Raw genomic sequence first — 14,689 nt, forward strand, 5'->3', positions numbered from 1 at the left:
TCTTTCTTCCCTCTTCCATCCTTCGTGTTTTATTACTGTTTTCATTTAGTTTTAGTCTCTCTTGTTGTTATTCCTTCCTTCTTCCTCTATTATAGTCTACCATCTTCACTTCTGTGTATGGTTTTCTTCCTTATTTAAGAAATTTAACTCTTTTTCATCGTACTACTCCTTATGCCTTCGTAATTTTTTTGTGTCGTCTTGGTTTGTCTTTTGTTTTTTAATTCTTGAGACTTTTCAACCCTTCCATTTTTCCTTGTGTTTGAGACCTTATTCTTTCTTTTGTCTGATCTTTCTGTCATGTTCCTCTTCTTTCTTCTTTTGTTTTTGCTTCCTTTCATTTTATCAAGTTCCTTTTCCTCCTTTCCTTATGTCGTCCTTCAGCTTTTTTTTTTTTTTTTTTACTGCTGTAAGCTTTTGGGTCCCAGTTTTACTGCTATTATCTTTAGGTTTCTTGTTTTACTGCTGTCTTCTTTTTGCTCACTGTTTTACTGCTGGCTTTTTCTGGCCTCCTGTATTCTGCTGTTTTCTTTTGGCTTCCTGTTTCATTGCTGCTTTCTTTTGGCTTCCTGTTTCATTGCTGCCTTCTTTTTGGCTTCCTCTTTTATTGCTGTTTTCTTTTAGCTTGTTGAACTGCTGTTTTCTTTTGGTTTTCTGTTTTAATGCTTTTTTTGGCTTCTTGTTTTAATGCTTGTTTTAACGTTTTGTTTTCTTTTAGTCTTCTTGTTATTTTACTTCTGTTTTCTTTTAGTCTTCTTGTTATTTTACTTCTGTTTTCTTTTAGTCTTCTTGTTATTTTATTCTTTTGGCTTCTTATTTTACTGCTTTCTTCTTTTGGCTTCTTATTTTACTGCTTTCTTCTTTTGGCTTCTTATTTTACCGCTTTCTTCTTTTGGCTTCTTATTTTACTGCTTTCTTCTTTTGGCTTCTTATTTTACCGCTTTCTTCTTTTGGCTTCTTATTTTACCGCTTTCTTCTTTTGGCTTCTTATTTTACCGCTTTCTCCTTTTGGCTTCTTATTTTACCGCTTTCTTCTTTTGGCTTCTTATTTTACCGCTTTCTTCTTTTTGGCTTTTATTTTACCCTTTTCTTCTTTTGGCTTCTTATTTTACCGCTTTCTTCTTTTGGCTTCTTATTTTCGCTTTCTTCTTTTGGCTTTATTTTACCGCTTTCTTCTTTTGGCTTCTTATTTTACAGATTTCTTCTTTTGGCTTTTATTTTATTTTGATTTCTTCTTTGGCTTCTTATTTTACGCTTTCTTCTTTTGGCTTCTTATTTTATTTCTTCTTTTCTTCTTATTTCTGATTTCTTCTTTTGGCTTCTTATTTTACCGATTTCTTCTTTTGGCTTCTTATTTTACCTTTCTTCTTTTGGCTTCTTATTTTACCGTTTATTTTCTTCTTTTGGCTTCTTATTTTACCGCTTTCCTCTTTTGGCTTCTTATTTTACCGCTTTCTTCTTTTGGCTTCTTATTTTACCGATTTCTTCTTTTGGCTTCTTATTTTACCGATTTCTTCTTTTGGCTTCTTATTTTACCGATTTCTTCTTTTGGCTTCTTATTTTACCGATTTCTTCTTTTGGCTTCTTATTTTAACGATTTCTTCTTTTGGCTTCTTATTTTAACGATTTCTTCTTTTGGCTTCTTATTTTAACAATTTCTTCTTTTGGCTTCTTATTTTGATTTCCTCTTTTGGCTTCTTATTTTACCATTTCCTCTTTGGCTTATTCTTATTTTACAGCTTTCCCTTTCTTTTATTATTTTATTTATTTCTTCTTTTGGCTTCTTATTTTACCGATTTCCTCTTTTGGCTTCTTATTTTACGATTTCCTCTTTTGGCTTCTTATTTTACCAATTTCCTTCTTTTGGCTTCTTATTTTACCGATTTCTTCTTTTGGCTTCTTATTTTACCGCTTTCTCTTTTGGCTTCTTATTTTACCATTCTTTTGGCTTTTCCTCTTTTTGGCTTCTTATTTTACCGCTTTCTCTTTTGGCTTATTTTACCCATTTCTCCTTTTTCTTATTTTACCTTTCTCTTTTTTCTTATTTTACAACTTTCTCTTTTGGCTTATTTTACCGCTTTCTCTTTTGGCTTTTTATTTTACCCCTTTTCTCTTTTGGCTTCTTATTTTACAGCTTTCTCTTTTTTGGCTTCTTATTTTACCGCTTTCTCTCTTTTGGCTTTTATTTTACCGCTTTCCTCTTTTGGCTTCTTATTTTACCGCTTTCCTCTTTTGGCTTCTTATTTTACCGCTTTCCTCTTTTGGCTTTTATTTTTACCGCTTTCTTCTTTTATTCTTATTTTACCGCTTTCTCTTTGGCCCCTTATTTTACCGCTTTTCTCTTTTGGCTTTTTATTTACCGCTTTCTCTTTTGGCTTCTTATTTTTACGCTTTCCTTATTTTACCTTCTTTTGGCTTCTTATTTTACCGCTTTCTTCTTATTTTTGGCTTCTTATTTTACAGCTTTCCTCTTTTGGCTTCTTATTTTACTCTTTCCTCTTTTGGCTTCTTATTTTACCGCTTTCCTCTTTTGGCTTCTTATTTTACCGCTTTCCTCTTTTGGCTTCTTATTTTACCGCTTTCCTCTTTTGGCTTCTTATTTTACCGCTTTCCTCTTTTGGCTTCTTATTTTACCGCTTTCCTCTTTTGGCTTCTTATTTTACTGCTTTCTTCTTTTGGCTTCTTATTTTACTGCTTTCTTCTTTTGGCTTCTTATTTCACTGCTTTCTTCTTTTGGCTTCTTATTTCACTGCTTTCTTCTTTTGGCTTCTTATTTTACTGCTTTCTTCTTTTGGCTTCTTATTTTACCTTTCCTCTTTTGGCTTCTTATTTTACTGCTTTCCTCTTTTGGCTTCTTATTTTACCGCTTTCTTCTTTTGGCTTCTTATTTTACTGCTTTCTTTTTTGGCTTCTTATTGTTTGCTTTCCTCTTTTGGCTTCTTATTTCACTGCTTTCTTCTTTTGGCTTCTTATTTCAGCTTTCTCTTTGGCTTTTATTTTACTGCTTTCTTCTTTTGGCTTCTTATTTTACTGCTTTCTTCTTTTGGCTTCTTATTTTACTGCTTTCCTCTTTTGGCTTCTTATTTTACTGCTTTCTTCTTTTGGCTTCTTATTTTACTGCTTTCTTCTTTTGGCTTCCTGATTTTACTGCTGTCTTCTTTTGGCTTCTTATTTTACTGCTGTCTTCTTTTGGCTTTTGTTTTTTCTTTGTTTTTGCTTCATGTTTTACTGCGCTCTGTTTTTGCTTCCTGTTTTACTGCTGTCTTTGTTTTGTTTCCTGTTTTATTGCTGTTATTATTTAGCTCCCTTTTTATTTCCGTCAGTCTTCCTGCTTCATTCATTTTTTTCTTTTGCGTCTTTTTATATTTGTCCTTCCATGTTTTCTACATTCTGATCCCTCCTTGTCACCAACATTGCTTCCTTATTTTGTTATCATTCTTCTCTCCATTTTATTTAATTTTTCCTTCTTTGCAGTCTTTCTCAGTGCTTTCTCAATTTTCATCACCCTGTCTCTTCCTTTCTTTTCATACTTTACTTTTATCAGTGTTACTTTCTTTTCTCTGTGTTGTCTCTGTTGATGTCCACCTTTTCTTCGTTGCCTTCATTCTTCGGTAGCTTTTATTTTTCTCCTTTTTGGTCTTCCCTTTTATCCTATTCATCCTTGTCATTTTCGTTTATCATTCCTCTCATTTTCTCTGTTATCATAACTTCCTTCTCTCTTTGATGTCTATAATCTTTCCTTGATTTGGTTTCCCTTCCTTTCGAAAAGTTATATTCAGCCATTACCCTTAATCCTTTCATTACTGTCATCTTTTCCTTTTGTTATTACTGTATGTCATTCCTTTATTGGCTGTTTTCCAGGCAGCCTTATCATCATCTTCCTTTAATATTGCCCAATTTTTTTATTTATATGTCTTGTCTCATCTTTTTACCAGGTTCCTTCTTTACTTCATCATTATCCATATTTTAGTAAATGCATTATAATTCTTTTGCCCTCTTCTTTCTTTTTATGTACCTTCTTTTGCCCTCTTCCTTCCTTTTATATGTCTTCTATCTTTATTGTCTTTCAGTCTTGTTTATTGTTGCACCTTCTCTTCTCTTCTGGTCTTCCTGTTGTTTCTTATTCATCCTCTCATTCTTCCCTCCACTTTTTCTTTTGTTTTTGTCTTTCTTATTCAGCCAGTCTCCTAGTGTCTTCCTTCATCCTCTTCCCATCTCATTTGTTTCTTCATGTTTATATTGTGTTCTCTGTAAATCATCCTTCTAATTTGCTCCTTTATGAACTCCCTCATTGTTATCTTTCATCCTTTCATATTTGTCATCTTTTTATTCCTACATTTGTCATCTTACATTCCTTTAAACTGTCAGTACCTTTATCTACTATTTTTAAAAATTTTTTATTTACTATTTTTTATAGTTTCCAAATTTTTATAGATTCCAAGAGTTTATTTCCAGTATGCTTCTGTGAATCTCATATTGGAGACCCATTATGTACAATTACACCAGTTGCACATCTTTTTCGACCTACAAGATTTAATCCTTACTGTGCTTGCCCAGACCATCTAGATGACACCTAAACTTGCTTCATTCTTTCATGCCCACCCAAGAAGGTAGAGTGCTGCACTTGGAGGAATTCACAAGAAGTTATGACTAATAAGTTGTATGAGAAACCATGTTTTGTTTTGTAAAAGTATCATTGTTGATAATGAACCCATTACAGTATTCATAGAATATCTGAATTGCAATTAGGAGCGAGGATGAAGGCATGGAAAAAGAGTCAACATAGAGAGGAGAGAACACAAGGTAGTCAGAATTCTACTCTCCTTCAGAACTGGCCAAAGCAACCCATATAGCATAGATTGTATTTAATAAACAATGGGTTGTATTTGTGGCAACAAAATACCAAAGGTGGCTTCATGAAGTATAAAGGTAGGTACTGCAGATAGCCATGCCTCTTTATACTATGAAAATGAGGAATGAAGAGGATGAGGATGCATGACTTTGTCCCTCTCAATTGGCAAAACTAAGTCTGCCAAGATAGTTACACTCAAAGAGACTTGTGAGCAACATCATGCAAGTAAAAATTGATAAGGCATTGTGACACCTTCAAGTGCCTGTTCATAGAATAGCCGTTAGCTCAAGATTGAACTTGATACCAGTGAAGAGGAAATGGAATGAACCCCTGCGAGCTTGTATCCTAACCTGGAAAAGGTTCTCCTGTGACACATCCAAATATGCTCAAGAAGTGGCCTGATGGAGCCATTAGGAGATTGTATTTTTCTAGATCAGAAAACTCCCATGATAAATTTAAAGGAAAAAGCATGAAGAGGAGGATCCTCACTGGAGGAACCTGGTAAACTCACAATAGCAAAGGATTATATGGTGAGAATATGCCTCCCCAAAGCTTGAGTCTTGTCTTTGGAATCTAGATCAAATGAAAGCTTGGTTGAAGATGATTGACTGGAATGGGAGACCTCCTCAGCTTAGATGTGGATCTCACGACACATCTGGAGGAAATCAGGGCCAATAAGACCAATGTCTTTAAGGTCAAGTTAAAAAACGAAAGGTTAATGAGGTGTGCAACACCCAAGCCAAATCTCAACTTAAAGGTTTAGTTGAAGATCGAGGAATGCACTGTCTAAAGTAATGAAATAGCTTGGAGATATTTTAATCATTGTCTACATCGACATCATGCTGGAAGAGTGTATTTTTGCTTGGCAGGCCTATAAACCCCCTGTTGTGACAGTAAAAGGCTTGGCTACCACTACCCAAGCTTTATCTTGCTCAAACACAAGTTGGCCTACAAAAAAAAAAACCTTATAGCACTATTGCATAATAAATAAAATTTTTTACTAGTTCCAAAATAAGTGCAAGACATTGCAACTTGTAAACACAAAGTAGTAATATACATACACTTCCTATGTACAGTCTAATACACAAATAAAAGGGAGGAAACTTACATGTTGAGTGGATGGTCCTACCAATTCGTGTTGTAAACAAACCTTGAGTAAGACAACAAGCAGTGACAAGAGGATGAAAGTATGTATAAATGAGAAAAGTATGAAAATCTCCATGCATATTACAACATTCTACCCGTCTAGATGAAAAGATGAAAGTATCACCACTACCAAAAGAAGGTTATGGTGTATGATAATGTACTGTACCATGTTATACAGTGGAGCTTTAAAACAAAATACCAGTGTTGTACAATACTGTAGTTAATTTAAACATAAAACCCGTGATTAATCAGTCCTGGCCACATCGACTCTGTACTTCAGGAGAAGTTACAACCTCCCTCTCCTTGGCTTCTGGGTGAGGTGTCGTGGTCCTCTGCCTCCTGTGCCAGTTGAAGCAAGGGTGCTTGATCTTCAGTGGTAATAGCAGTGCTGGGGTAGTTGACCTGACCCTTAGGACATGGGGCCAAGTCATGAACTGAAACTGTTGACTCTTGTCCATCCTGATGTCTAATGTTGGCACATGTTGGGGTCACATCCAAGAGGTAGACTTTATCCACCAGCAGCTCATTCCTACTTGTTCAGACTAATCTCAACAATATTGGTCCTGGTGTCATGAGGCAAAAAAGGCAAACTCCACTCAGAAGATGAACAACTTCGAAACTCAAGGAAGCATTCGTGCAGTGTGATGTTTGTTAATATGGACAAGAGGGATCTAATGGAGTGCAACACCACATTATCATTAGTTCCCAGTGCTGATCAGGCAGGTTGTGTGTGATTTGAGGGCCAACTGGATTGCCTTCCATATGGAACTGTTGAGCTTTCCACATGCCCATTGCTAGTTGGGGTGGTATGACTCACTGAGACTCCCTTCTGAGATAGATAAGACCTTGTACCTTGAAGAGTGAATGTAGTTAGGCATCCTACACAGGCTAAATATCTGCTCTAGACGTGTGTAACTACTGTTGTTGTGTTCATGTGGGGGCATGGGAAGGCAAAGGGGAAATATGAGTTTTCGTCAACACCAGTGAATGAATAGGCCATGTGATGCTTTTGGAAGAGATCCCTTTAAGTCTATGCTCAGCCTTTCCATTGGTTGTGTTACCTTGACAAGTGTTCCCTCATGAGGCCAGTAGAACCATGGCTTTAACTCTGTACAGGCCTGACAGGATGTACAAAACTTTCTGACATCTTCGGTGGAAAATGGAAGATTCTTTGACATCATGAAGTGCAGCAGATGCGTCACTGCATGATGACAAAGTCCATCATGTAGATTAGTGGGACCACATTTCCTTTTGGATAATAGGGTACTGTATAACTAAAGGCTGCAAGTTCCATCCACCACTCTTGGATCTTGCTATTTTTAATCTTGGTGTATTTTCAGTTGTCAATCAAAAATGAAAGCTACAGAGTGTTGCCAGTAATGAGATCAAAGTGATGTCTAGCTAAAGAGTGGCCCCATTTACATACAGCTTCCATGATGGCCATGGCTTCCTTTCCTATAATGTGATAGTGTACTTCGCTTCCTTGTAGAATCCTGGACATGAATACCACAGGCCTACTACCTTGGTTTAGTACTGCTAAGATAACTACTTCAGAAGCATCACATTCAACTCTGAGGGTAAGTTTTCATTCACAGAGTGAAGGGTGGCGTTTTCAAGTTCGTGTTTGAGTAGATAAAACATTTTCAGGGCCTCTTCATCTAGAGGAAACTTCTTTGTCCCTGCTAGTGGTTGAATCTTGCTTGAGAAATCCTGCATCCACTTGACAGAGTAGGCAGACATCCCCATTGCTCTCTTGAAGGATCCCAGATTTGTAGGAGGTGGAAGCTCCTGTAGTGGGCAGTCTCTCTCTGATCTGGCTTAATGATACCATTTCCCACACAGTATCCAAAAACGCTGATGGAGCACACAGACTTAACTGTCTTAGAATCATTAAGGGTTAGGCATCATGTATTGATGACCTTGAGAAAGTGTTGTACATTCTGATCATGTCCAGCATTGGTGGTGATGTCCAGATAAGAAAAGTCACCCTATAGGTTGTCCTCTTTTAAGATGTGTGGCTTGTTGAAAGGCTGCAACACCATTTGTCACTCCAAGGGGAATCTTACAAAACTGTTAGACATTCATTGGCTTCAAAAGCTGTATAGTTCTTGTCCAGTTCCTTCAGTGGTACTTGGTGGTAAGCAGTTTTCAAGTCAAAGGTAGGAAACACACCATACTTTGAGAGATCATTCTCCATGTGTCAATTCTCGGTAACGAGTAAGCATCCAAATAGGTATACTGATTTACTCTTGGGAAATAATCAACGCATATCCTACTTTTTAAGCGGTCTAAGGATCCTTCAGTACCACATGTGTACTCCACAGAAATAGGCTAGTTTCAGTTATGCCTTCAGCAAGTAGTTTGTTTTTCTTCAGTGAATTCCTTATCATCTCTACTGAAATGTCTTGATTTGACGGATTTGGAAAATGAGATGGTTTCTCCATTGCAGCTGCTGGTAGGGCACAGGACGAGTTAGTATCAGGCAGGCTGAGTGGAAGCTTAGGTCCACCATACTCAGTGGTTACAATGATACTGTTTTTGGAAGTTCTGGCCAAGTAGTACTCAAGAGCACTGATCCTTCATTAACCCAAGATGTGTGGATGGATAAGTTTATTCATTGGGAACAAGAGGTAGGTCTACAGTGACATAACCATGAGAGTTTGTGTGTAATAACTTAAGAGCATTAATTACCTTGCAACATCCTCAGTCCTCAATTATGTAAATGTTGTGACTTCAGGAATAAACAAGTGCACTTAACATCTGTCCACTGATCGTTGTTGAGATGGCTGCTTGGTGGAGGCTTTGGTGGAACTTGGTACCAGTGACTGCTGCATGGACAGCCAAGGGGAGTCAAATACTGTAGCTCTTGTAAATCTTGCCTGTAGATGATTTAGACTTGCATAATCAAGCAAAATTATCTTTCCTGACATAATTATCGCATGTGGCCCAGAATGCTGGACATGTGGTACGACTGTGGTATGGCCCACTGCAAAAATAACACCCTTTCTTTGTAGAGAGAGCAACTGCCAATGTGTGCTTCTTGAAGTAGTTGAATCACAACCCTGTGATGGTGTCTGTTGTGGCACTTGCAAGATCTTCCCCTGCTGTATGGGCTGGTTACCGTGGGAGCAGTATGCACAATCTGTGGGGCCAAAGGGGTGTAAGTATTGGCATTATGCTTACCCTCTATTCTGAAGAATAAGCTTGATCATAAGCAGCCTGTAGATCAAGAGTCTTGTTTTCTAGAAGATGTTAGCAAATTATAGGTGGAGCTAGGCCGTTAATAAAGGTGTCTCTAATTGGTTTCTGTCTGTACTGCTCTGCACTTACAGCTTTGAAGTTACAGTCCTTACCTAACTTGCATTGTTCTCTCAAAAACTCATTTAAAGACTCGCCAGGCTTTTGCTGTCATGTTGCAAGTAAATACCTTGCAAATATTTTATTAGGGGTCTTTATATACAGTTTCTCCAGTATAGCAATGGCAGTTTCAAAATCTGTACATTCCTTGATGTGTTCACAGACTTTATGGGTTATGCAATTCACTTGTGTCCTTAGTTTGTCTGGTGCATTAGGCCTATCCCCACACTCTTCAATGAAGTTGAAAACTTCATGTGCCAGTGTCACCACTCCTTTGCTGCTGTAGGGAAACTGGGGTCTCAAGTCCAGGCAGGCTAACTCCATTAGTTTCTCCATTGTTGAGCTGAATAAATTGTTGTGACAATAAAAGGCTTGGCTGCCACTACCCAAGCTTCATTCAACTCAAACACAAGTTTGCGTGCGATAAACAGGAGCACTTTTGGAAAAAGAATATAACTTCTGACCAGTCCCAAATAAAGTGCAGGACATTGAACTTGTAAATGTTAATGGTAATGATATACATACACTTCCTATGTACAGCCTAATACACAAACAAGAGGGAGGAATCTTACATGTTGAGTGATGGTCCCACCAATCTGTGTTGCAAACAAACCTTCAGTATGACAGCAAGCAATGACAAAAGGACAAAAGTATGAAAAGTACAAATGACAAGTGTATAAAAATCTTGGTACATATTACAACAAACCCTTAGTGGCTGAGAGATATAACTGTTCCTAAGCAGCGGCTGTCTGGAGAACAGTACGGTGGAAAAGGGGCATTCACATGTGATGAAAAGATCCAGTAGGGATGTCCACCCACATGTACCAGAAGGCTTTGCAGAAGCCAAGATGGTGAGACTACTCTGAAGGAGATATCTGTTGATTCCAGTTGACAGCATCTGCCATCATTTTGTGAATTCCTAGGATGAACCATAGCATGGTGATGATAATGTTCCTTTCTTTCTAAGCAAAGATGCCCATGATAAACAGGCGATGGCACTTTTATTGTTTGACAGGAAGTTGATGTAATGACATATTAAGTTACACAACTTGAGAAGGTTGAGGAAGACAACGTACGGTGATGTGCTGCCTTTGATCCTCCAGCAACCGTAAACCTTTTAACTGGAGATCTCCATAGTTAGGAGTTGAGACATCCAAAAACATCAACACAAGATCTGATAGAACCAGAGAAACACCCATCAAGGGGTTCTAATTGTCTTCTGTATGTTCTCTGTGATTGGGTGCCAAATGTACTGAGACAGTTGCTGCTTTTCAAAAATGCACTACCTTGAGTTGAAGAGAGCATATCTGAGAGATGAGATACTAGCTTTTCCAAGGATACTAGATGCCCCATGACCACCTGCAGGGGATCAAGGATGGAAAGATGAAGGTGGTGGATCCTGCCCCCAAATGCTGCACAGACTCCAAAGTGGTGTGTTGTTCTGTAAGCCTAGTTAACATATGCCTGATTGGAAAGGGATATGTCAGATTTCTCCAGCTTCACCTGTAATCCCGAGGACTGACAACATAATTGCAGTATATTCTAATGCTCTCCCAATTCTTTTTTAAAGGATGCTGGAATGAGTCAGTCATTGGTGGAACACCCCAGTCACAAGCCCCATTGGTGAGCACTGAGCCACTTGTGCCACTGTCAGCACAGCAGGAAATGATCTCTGAATTAGAATACAGTCCTCCACATTAAGCAAAAAATATTTCCTGGAAGGCATTAATTTGGACATAAAAATAGGTGTCCCTTACACGTAGAGAGAAGTGAGAAAGACTCTCATCAATTCCATTGTCTTCATCTGAAGGGGAGTTAGGTGAGGAAATGTGCTGAAGTGGTTGAGGTCTGTGATTGATTGCCAACCTCCATGACAAAACTTTCTTATGCCTCCTTTTGCCAACATTGGGGAGCTGGTGTCATGTAGGACACAAAGTTCTAGGTTGCACTGTCTCCATTTTTTTTTATCCTCCAAATTGTCCAAAACTTCTCTGGAGATAGCCCCTTATTGGAAGAGCTGCTATTGGTGGGAGCAACAAACAGAGACTGAGACTGTGAGGAAGCTTGATGCTGATGGGAGGAATAAGGGTGGCCATGCTGTCTAGGGAAGGATTGCTGTCTATTGTATTGTGACTAACTGAGGCTCAGATGAGGAAAAGGATGAGGAACTCAATAAAAACAGTGGTCATGGTAGCAGTGGATGTGAGCTTCTCTCCTGTCTCACTGACCAAGGTTTTGAAAGGAGACCAGAGAAGCCTTTGAAGACTGCATTGTCTTCAAGATGCTGTACAGCATTAAGGGAATGTGAAGAATCAGAGTGCAGATAAGGGAGAGGATAAGATGATGAGCCCTAGCAACATCTCCCACAGACAGAGACTCATTAGCTATTGGGGTGCTGGCACCACCTAGTACTCACTCCTGCCAGTTCAGCAATGCCACTCTGTCTGATAAAACCTTTTATTTAGTTTTTTTTCTCTATGGCAACCATGATACTGGACTTGCAGAGGCAGCCGGGAGGATCTGCGGCAAATGTACTTTGGAATGAACAAAGGAGCCTGACTTGTGAAGAGCACCCTAGGATCCTGTGAAACTTCCCAATCCACTGGTCTAGAGGAGAGGGGTGGTTTGGTCACCCTATGCGCCAATTATAACTGTAGCTGGCAATGCGCCTCTTGAATCTTGGCATCACATCCTCATGAATGATGATGATAGGCTTGGCCAAATGAAGTTCATAGGTTTTTTTTTTATCTCTGACTTCTCAGCTTCCCTCAAGGCAGCAAGAAAGACTTCATGTAGAAGCTGATAGGGGCACTCTTTCTGAATGATGTCACACACCCAGTCCTGTGAAGGTCTTGACAAGCAAAATTTCTTCTTAGAGAGCACAGATTGTCCACAGGTCCTTTTTCAGTCTTCCAACTCCACAACACTGTCTTTTGAAAAATCAAACCTAGCTCTACAAGGGTTCTGTTGAGTACCAAGGGTGTTCAGAGGCCTCCCAAGTCCAGAATGGCCCTGGTTAGGGAGCCTTGAGCCTTGATGATGGCTGAGCTGGGTTCTTTAGCACCAAGCAAATACTAGGTGAAAGAGAATACTGTATCAAGATGTGTGAGGCAGAGAAGTATCACTGGAGGAGACAGCTGACAAGAGAAAAAACAGGGCAACAGTGTAACTTTTTAGCATGATCCACTAACAGAGAACTAGTTGAAGACCTAGAGAACCCAGAAGGATCCAAGAGGAAGAGGATTCCCATCTATAAAAATGATGCAAAAATGGTGAAAAATACCTGGAACTGCAGAGTCAGCAGAGCTCCTGTGATGATGGGCAGAGTGTGTTACTGCACTATGGGGAGTGACAGTGATCACAAAGATGCAATGTGTACAAGCAGAAGAAGACAGCTGCTTAGAGATAAAATGAAAAGGTTCTGTACTTAACTCGTTATTTTATGGCTCAGGAGACAAAGACTTGTTATTGCAGTGCTGCTTGAGAATTCATTTGGTAAGCAGTGAAGATGACTGTCTTTATCAACAGAAAATATGAAGGAGCTACAAGGAAGCTTCCCTACACCCAGACAAGTGCTCCTAAGCATTGTACAGAGAAAATAATTCTCACACACAAACAAATTGTTTAGTGTAGAAAATTCACAACTAGGCACAAGTAAACTTAAACTAGGCTGTGGAATACCATGTAGTCCAATAGTCCAAAAATTACCCCATGAGAGCAAAGTTGAGGATAATATTAACAATGCAGTTCACAGAAGGAAAAATTAAGAAAGAAGATTACTTGAAGTTTAAAATAAAAATAGAAAAAATAGTACTCACAGTAACTAGTTGGAGTAAACACAATATATGGTAAAATTATAACAAAAAATGTCACATCACTGAAACAATAAAGAAAATTATGAATAAAATGAGAAAAATGAGTGGCACAAATGTAAAAACAAAATTCTAAACCTTAGGAGAGCAACACAGAATGTGTATGAAAGACAACAGAATTGTACAAAAAAAAAAAAAAAAAAAATACAAGACAAGATGTAGGTGTCATCTGGGTGCTCTAGACATGCACAGTGGGGATTTCATCTTGCAAACTGAAACAAGTGTCATGACTGGGAGTGTTGTAAAAAAATTTTAACAGTATAATTTTATATCTAAAGACAGAAAAATGTACTGTTACTTACAATGAAGTTTCATATGAAAATCTAAAATACACTTTACAAAGGTATTTTGAAGATAAATGGAATTACATAATAAAATTTAATGCTCTCTGTAAAAAAATATGCAAAATTAAAGTGACCAACCAGAGAAAGGTAACACTCACATTTCCAAAGTAACCACCACGACCTAAGATAACACCTTGATCTTTGCAGATATCCCATATTTCCGTCATCGTTTGTGGGCTGAGAGGATTACGAGTAGTGGAATCTTTCACCATTTCAACTCCAATCATCAAACCTTTCCCTCGGACATCTCCAACTATTTCAAATTCATCCCTGTAACATCATAAAAGCAAATGTGTTAAAAAATATATATATATACCCTCTAATAACCCTTCTCATTGTCATGGAATTCTTAAACTTGCAATGCTAATAGTGCTTTTAACCCATGGGTTGTGAGTGACAGCTTGAAGCTGTCCTGACTTTAAAGCATGATATGCACAGGTTTTTTGTCAGCATAGAATAGAAGAGTTACTTATCCATTCTCAGTTCCTACTGCTTTCTTGAAAGAAAATTATGCTTAATTTCAAGATAACTAGCAATAATTGGGACTGGTATTGTTAAAGAATATTGATAGGAGAAGAAAGTATTTGTATTTTGTTATTAATTGTACACCCTACAGATTAATAACATTATCAGTATGTTTCAAGATAATATAAAAAATTTTTCAATGTTTTGAATAGTACAAACCTCTTAGTTTACCTATGCTATTTTGCTTGGATTTGAGCAGTGTTAGCCAAAAATAATTTGAAGAATTCAGTCCCAAGAAATTTTCTCTCAACTCAAACTTACTATTAAGACCCCGTACTCCAGTTTTAATGACATTTAATATTTCAGCCAGCAGGAGCAATTGCAAGACAGTAACCAATCTATCTGGCTAGGAAGAGAGTATTCAGTAACTTGAGAGCTTCAGGAACTGACAGGGTATTGTTACAAAAATTCTAGTGGTTGTTCACATATTTTGTAAATAAAGGTGACATTTGCTTGAAAATCTGCAGTATGCAGAATGAGTAAATTGGTTGAGTCTGATGGAGAGTTACTATATAAGTAGTAAGCTTCAGGTTCCCTGGACTGGAGGTAATGTCCAATGCTATAAATGCCCATTTCCTAGCTTTATTGTTTCATCA

The 14,689-nt window shown here is 38.0% G+C and overlaps 2 protein-coding genes across 3 annotated transcripts in view; one reads left to right on the forward strand and one right to left on the reverse strand.

The window, feature by feature from the left end:
* Positions 1 to 13,891, forward strand: part of LOC136835397 (RNA-binding region-containing protein 3-like) — a 48,083-nt gene extending 34,192 nt beyond the window's left edge. Inside the window, 1 exon segment of the mRNA XM_067098887.1 lies at positions 13,716 to 13,891. The gene's annotated coding sequence lies outside the window, so the exon portion shown is untranslated.
* The window catches only part of LOC136835396 (alanine--glyoxylate aminotransferase 2, mitochondrial), an 88,036-nt gene that overhangs the window by 1,771 nt on the left and 71,576 nt on the right, over positions 1 to 14,689 (reverse strand). For both annotated transcript variants that reach the window (XM_067098885.1, XM_067098886.1), the window contains exon 10: positions 13,667 to 13,838. In XM_067098885.1, the coding sequence (XP_066954986.1) occupies positions 13,667 to 13,838 (172 nt within the window). The remainder of the gene's footprint in view (positions 1 to 13,666; positions 13,839 to 14,689) is intronic.

Source organism: Macrobrachium rosenbergii, chromosome 55 (assembly GCF_040412425.1).
Source record: "Macrobrachium rosenbergii isolate ZJJX-2024 chromosome 55, ASM4041242v1, whole genome shotgun sequence".
In the NCBI taxonomy this organism is placed as follows: domain Eukaryota; kingdom Metazoa; phylum Arthropoda; class Malacostraca; order Decapoda; family Palaemonidae; genus Macrobrachium; species Macrobrachium rosenbergii.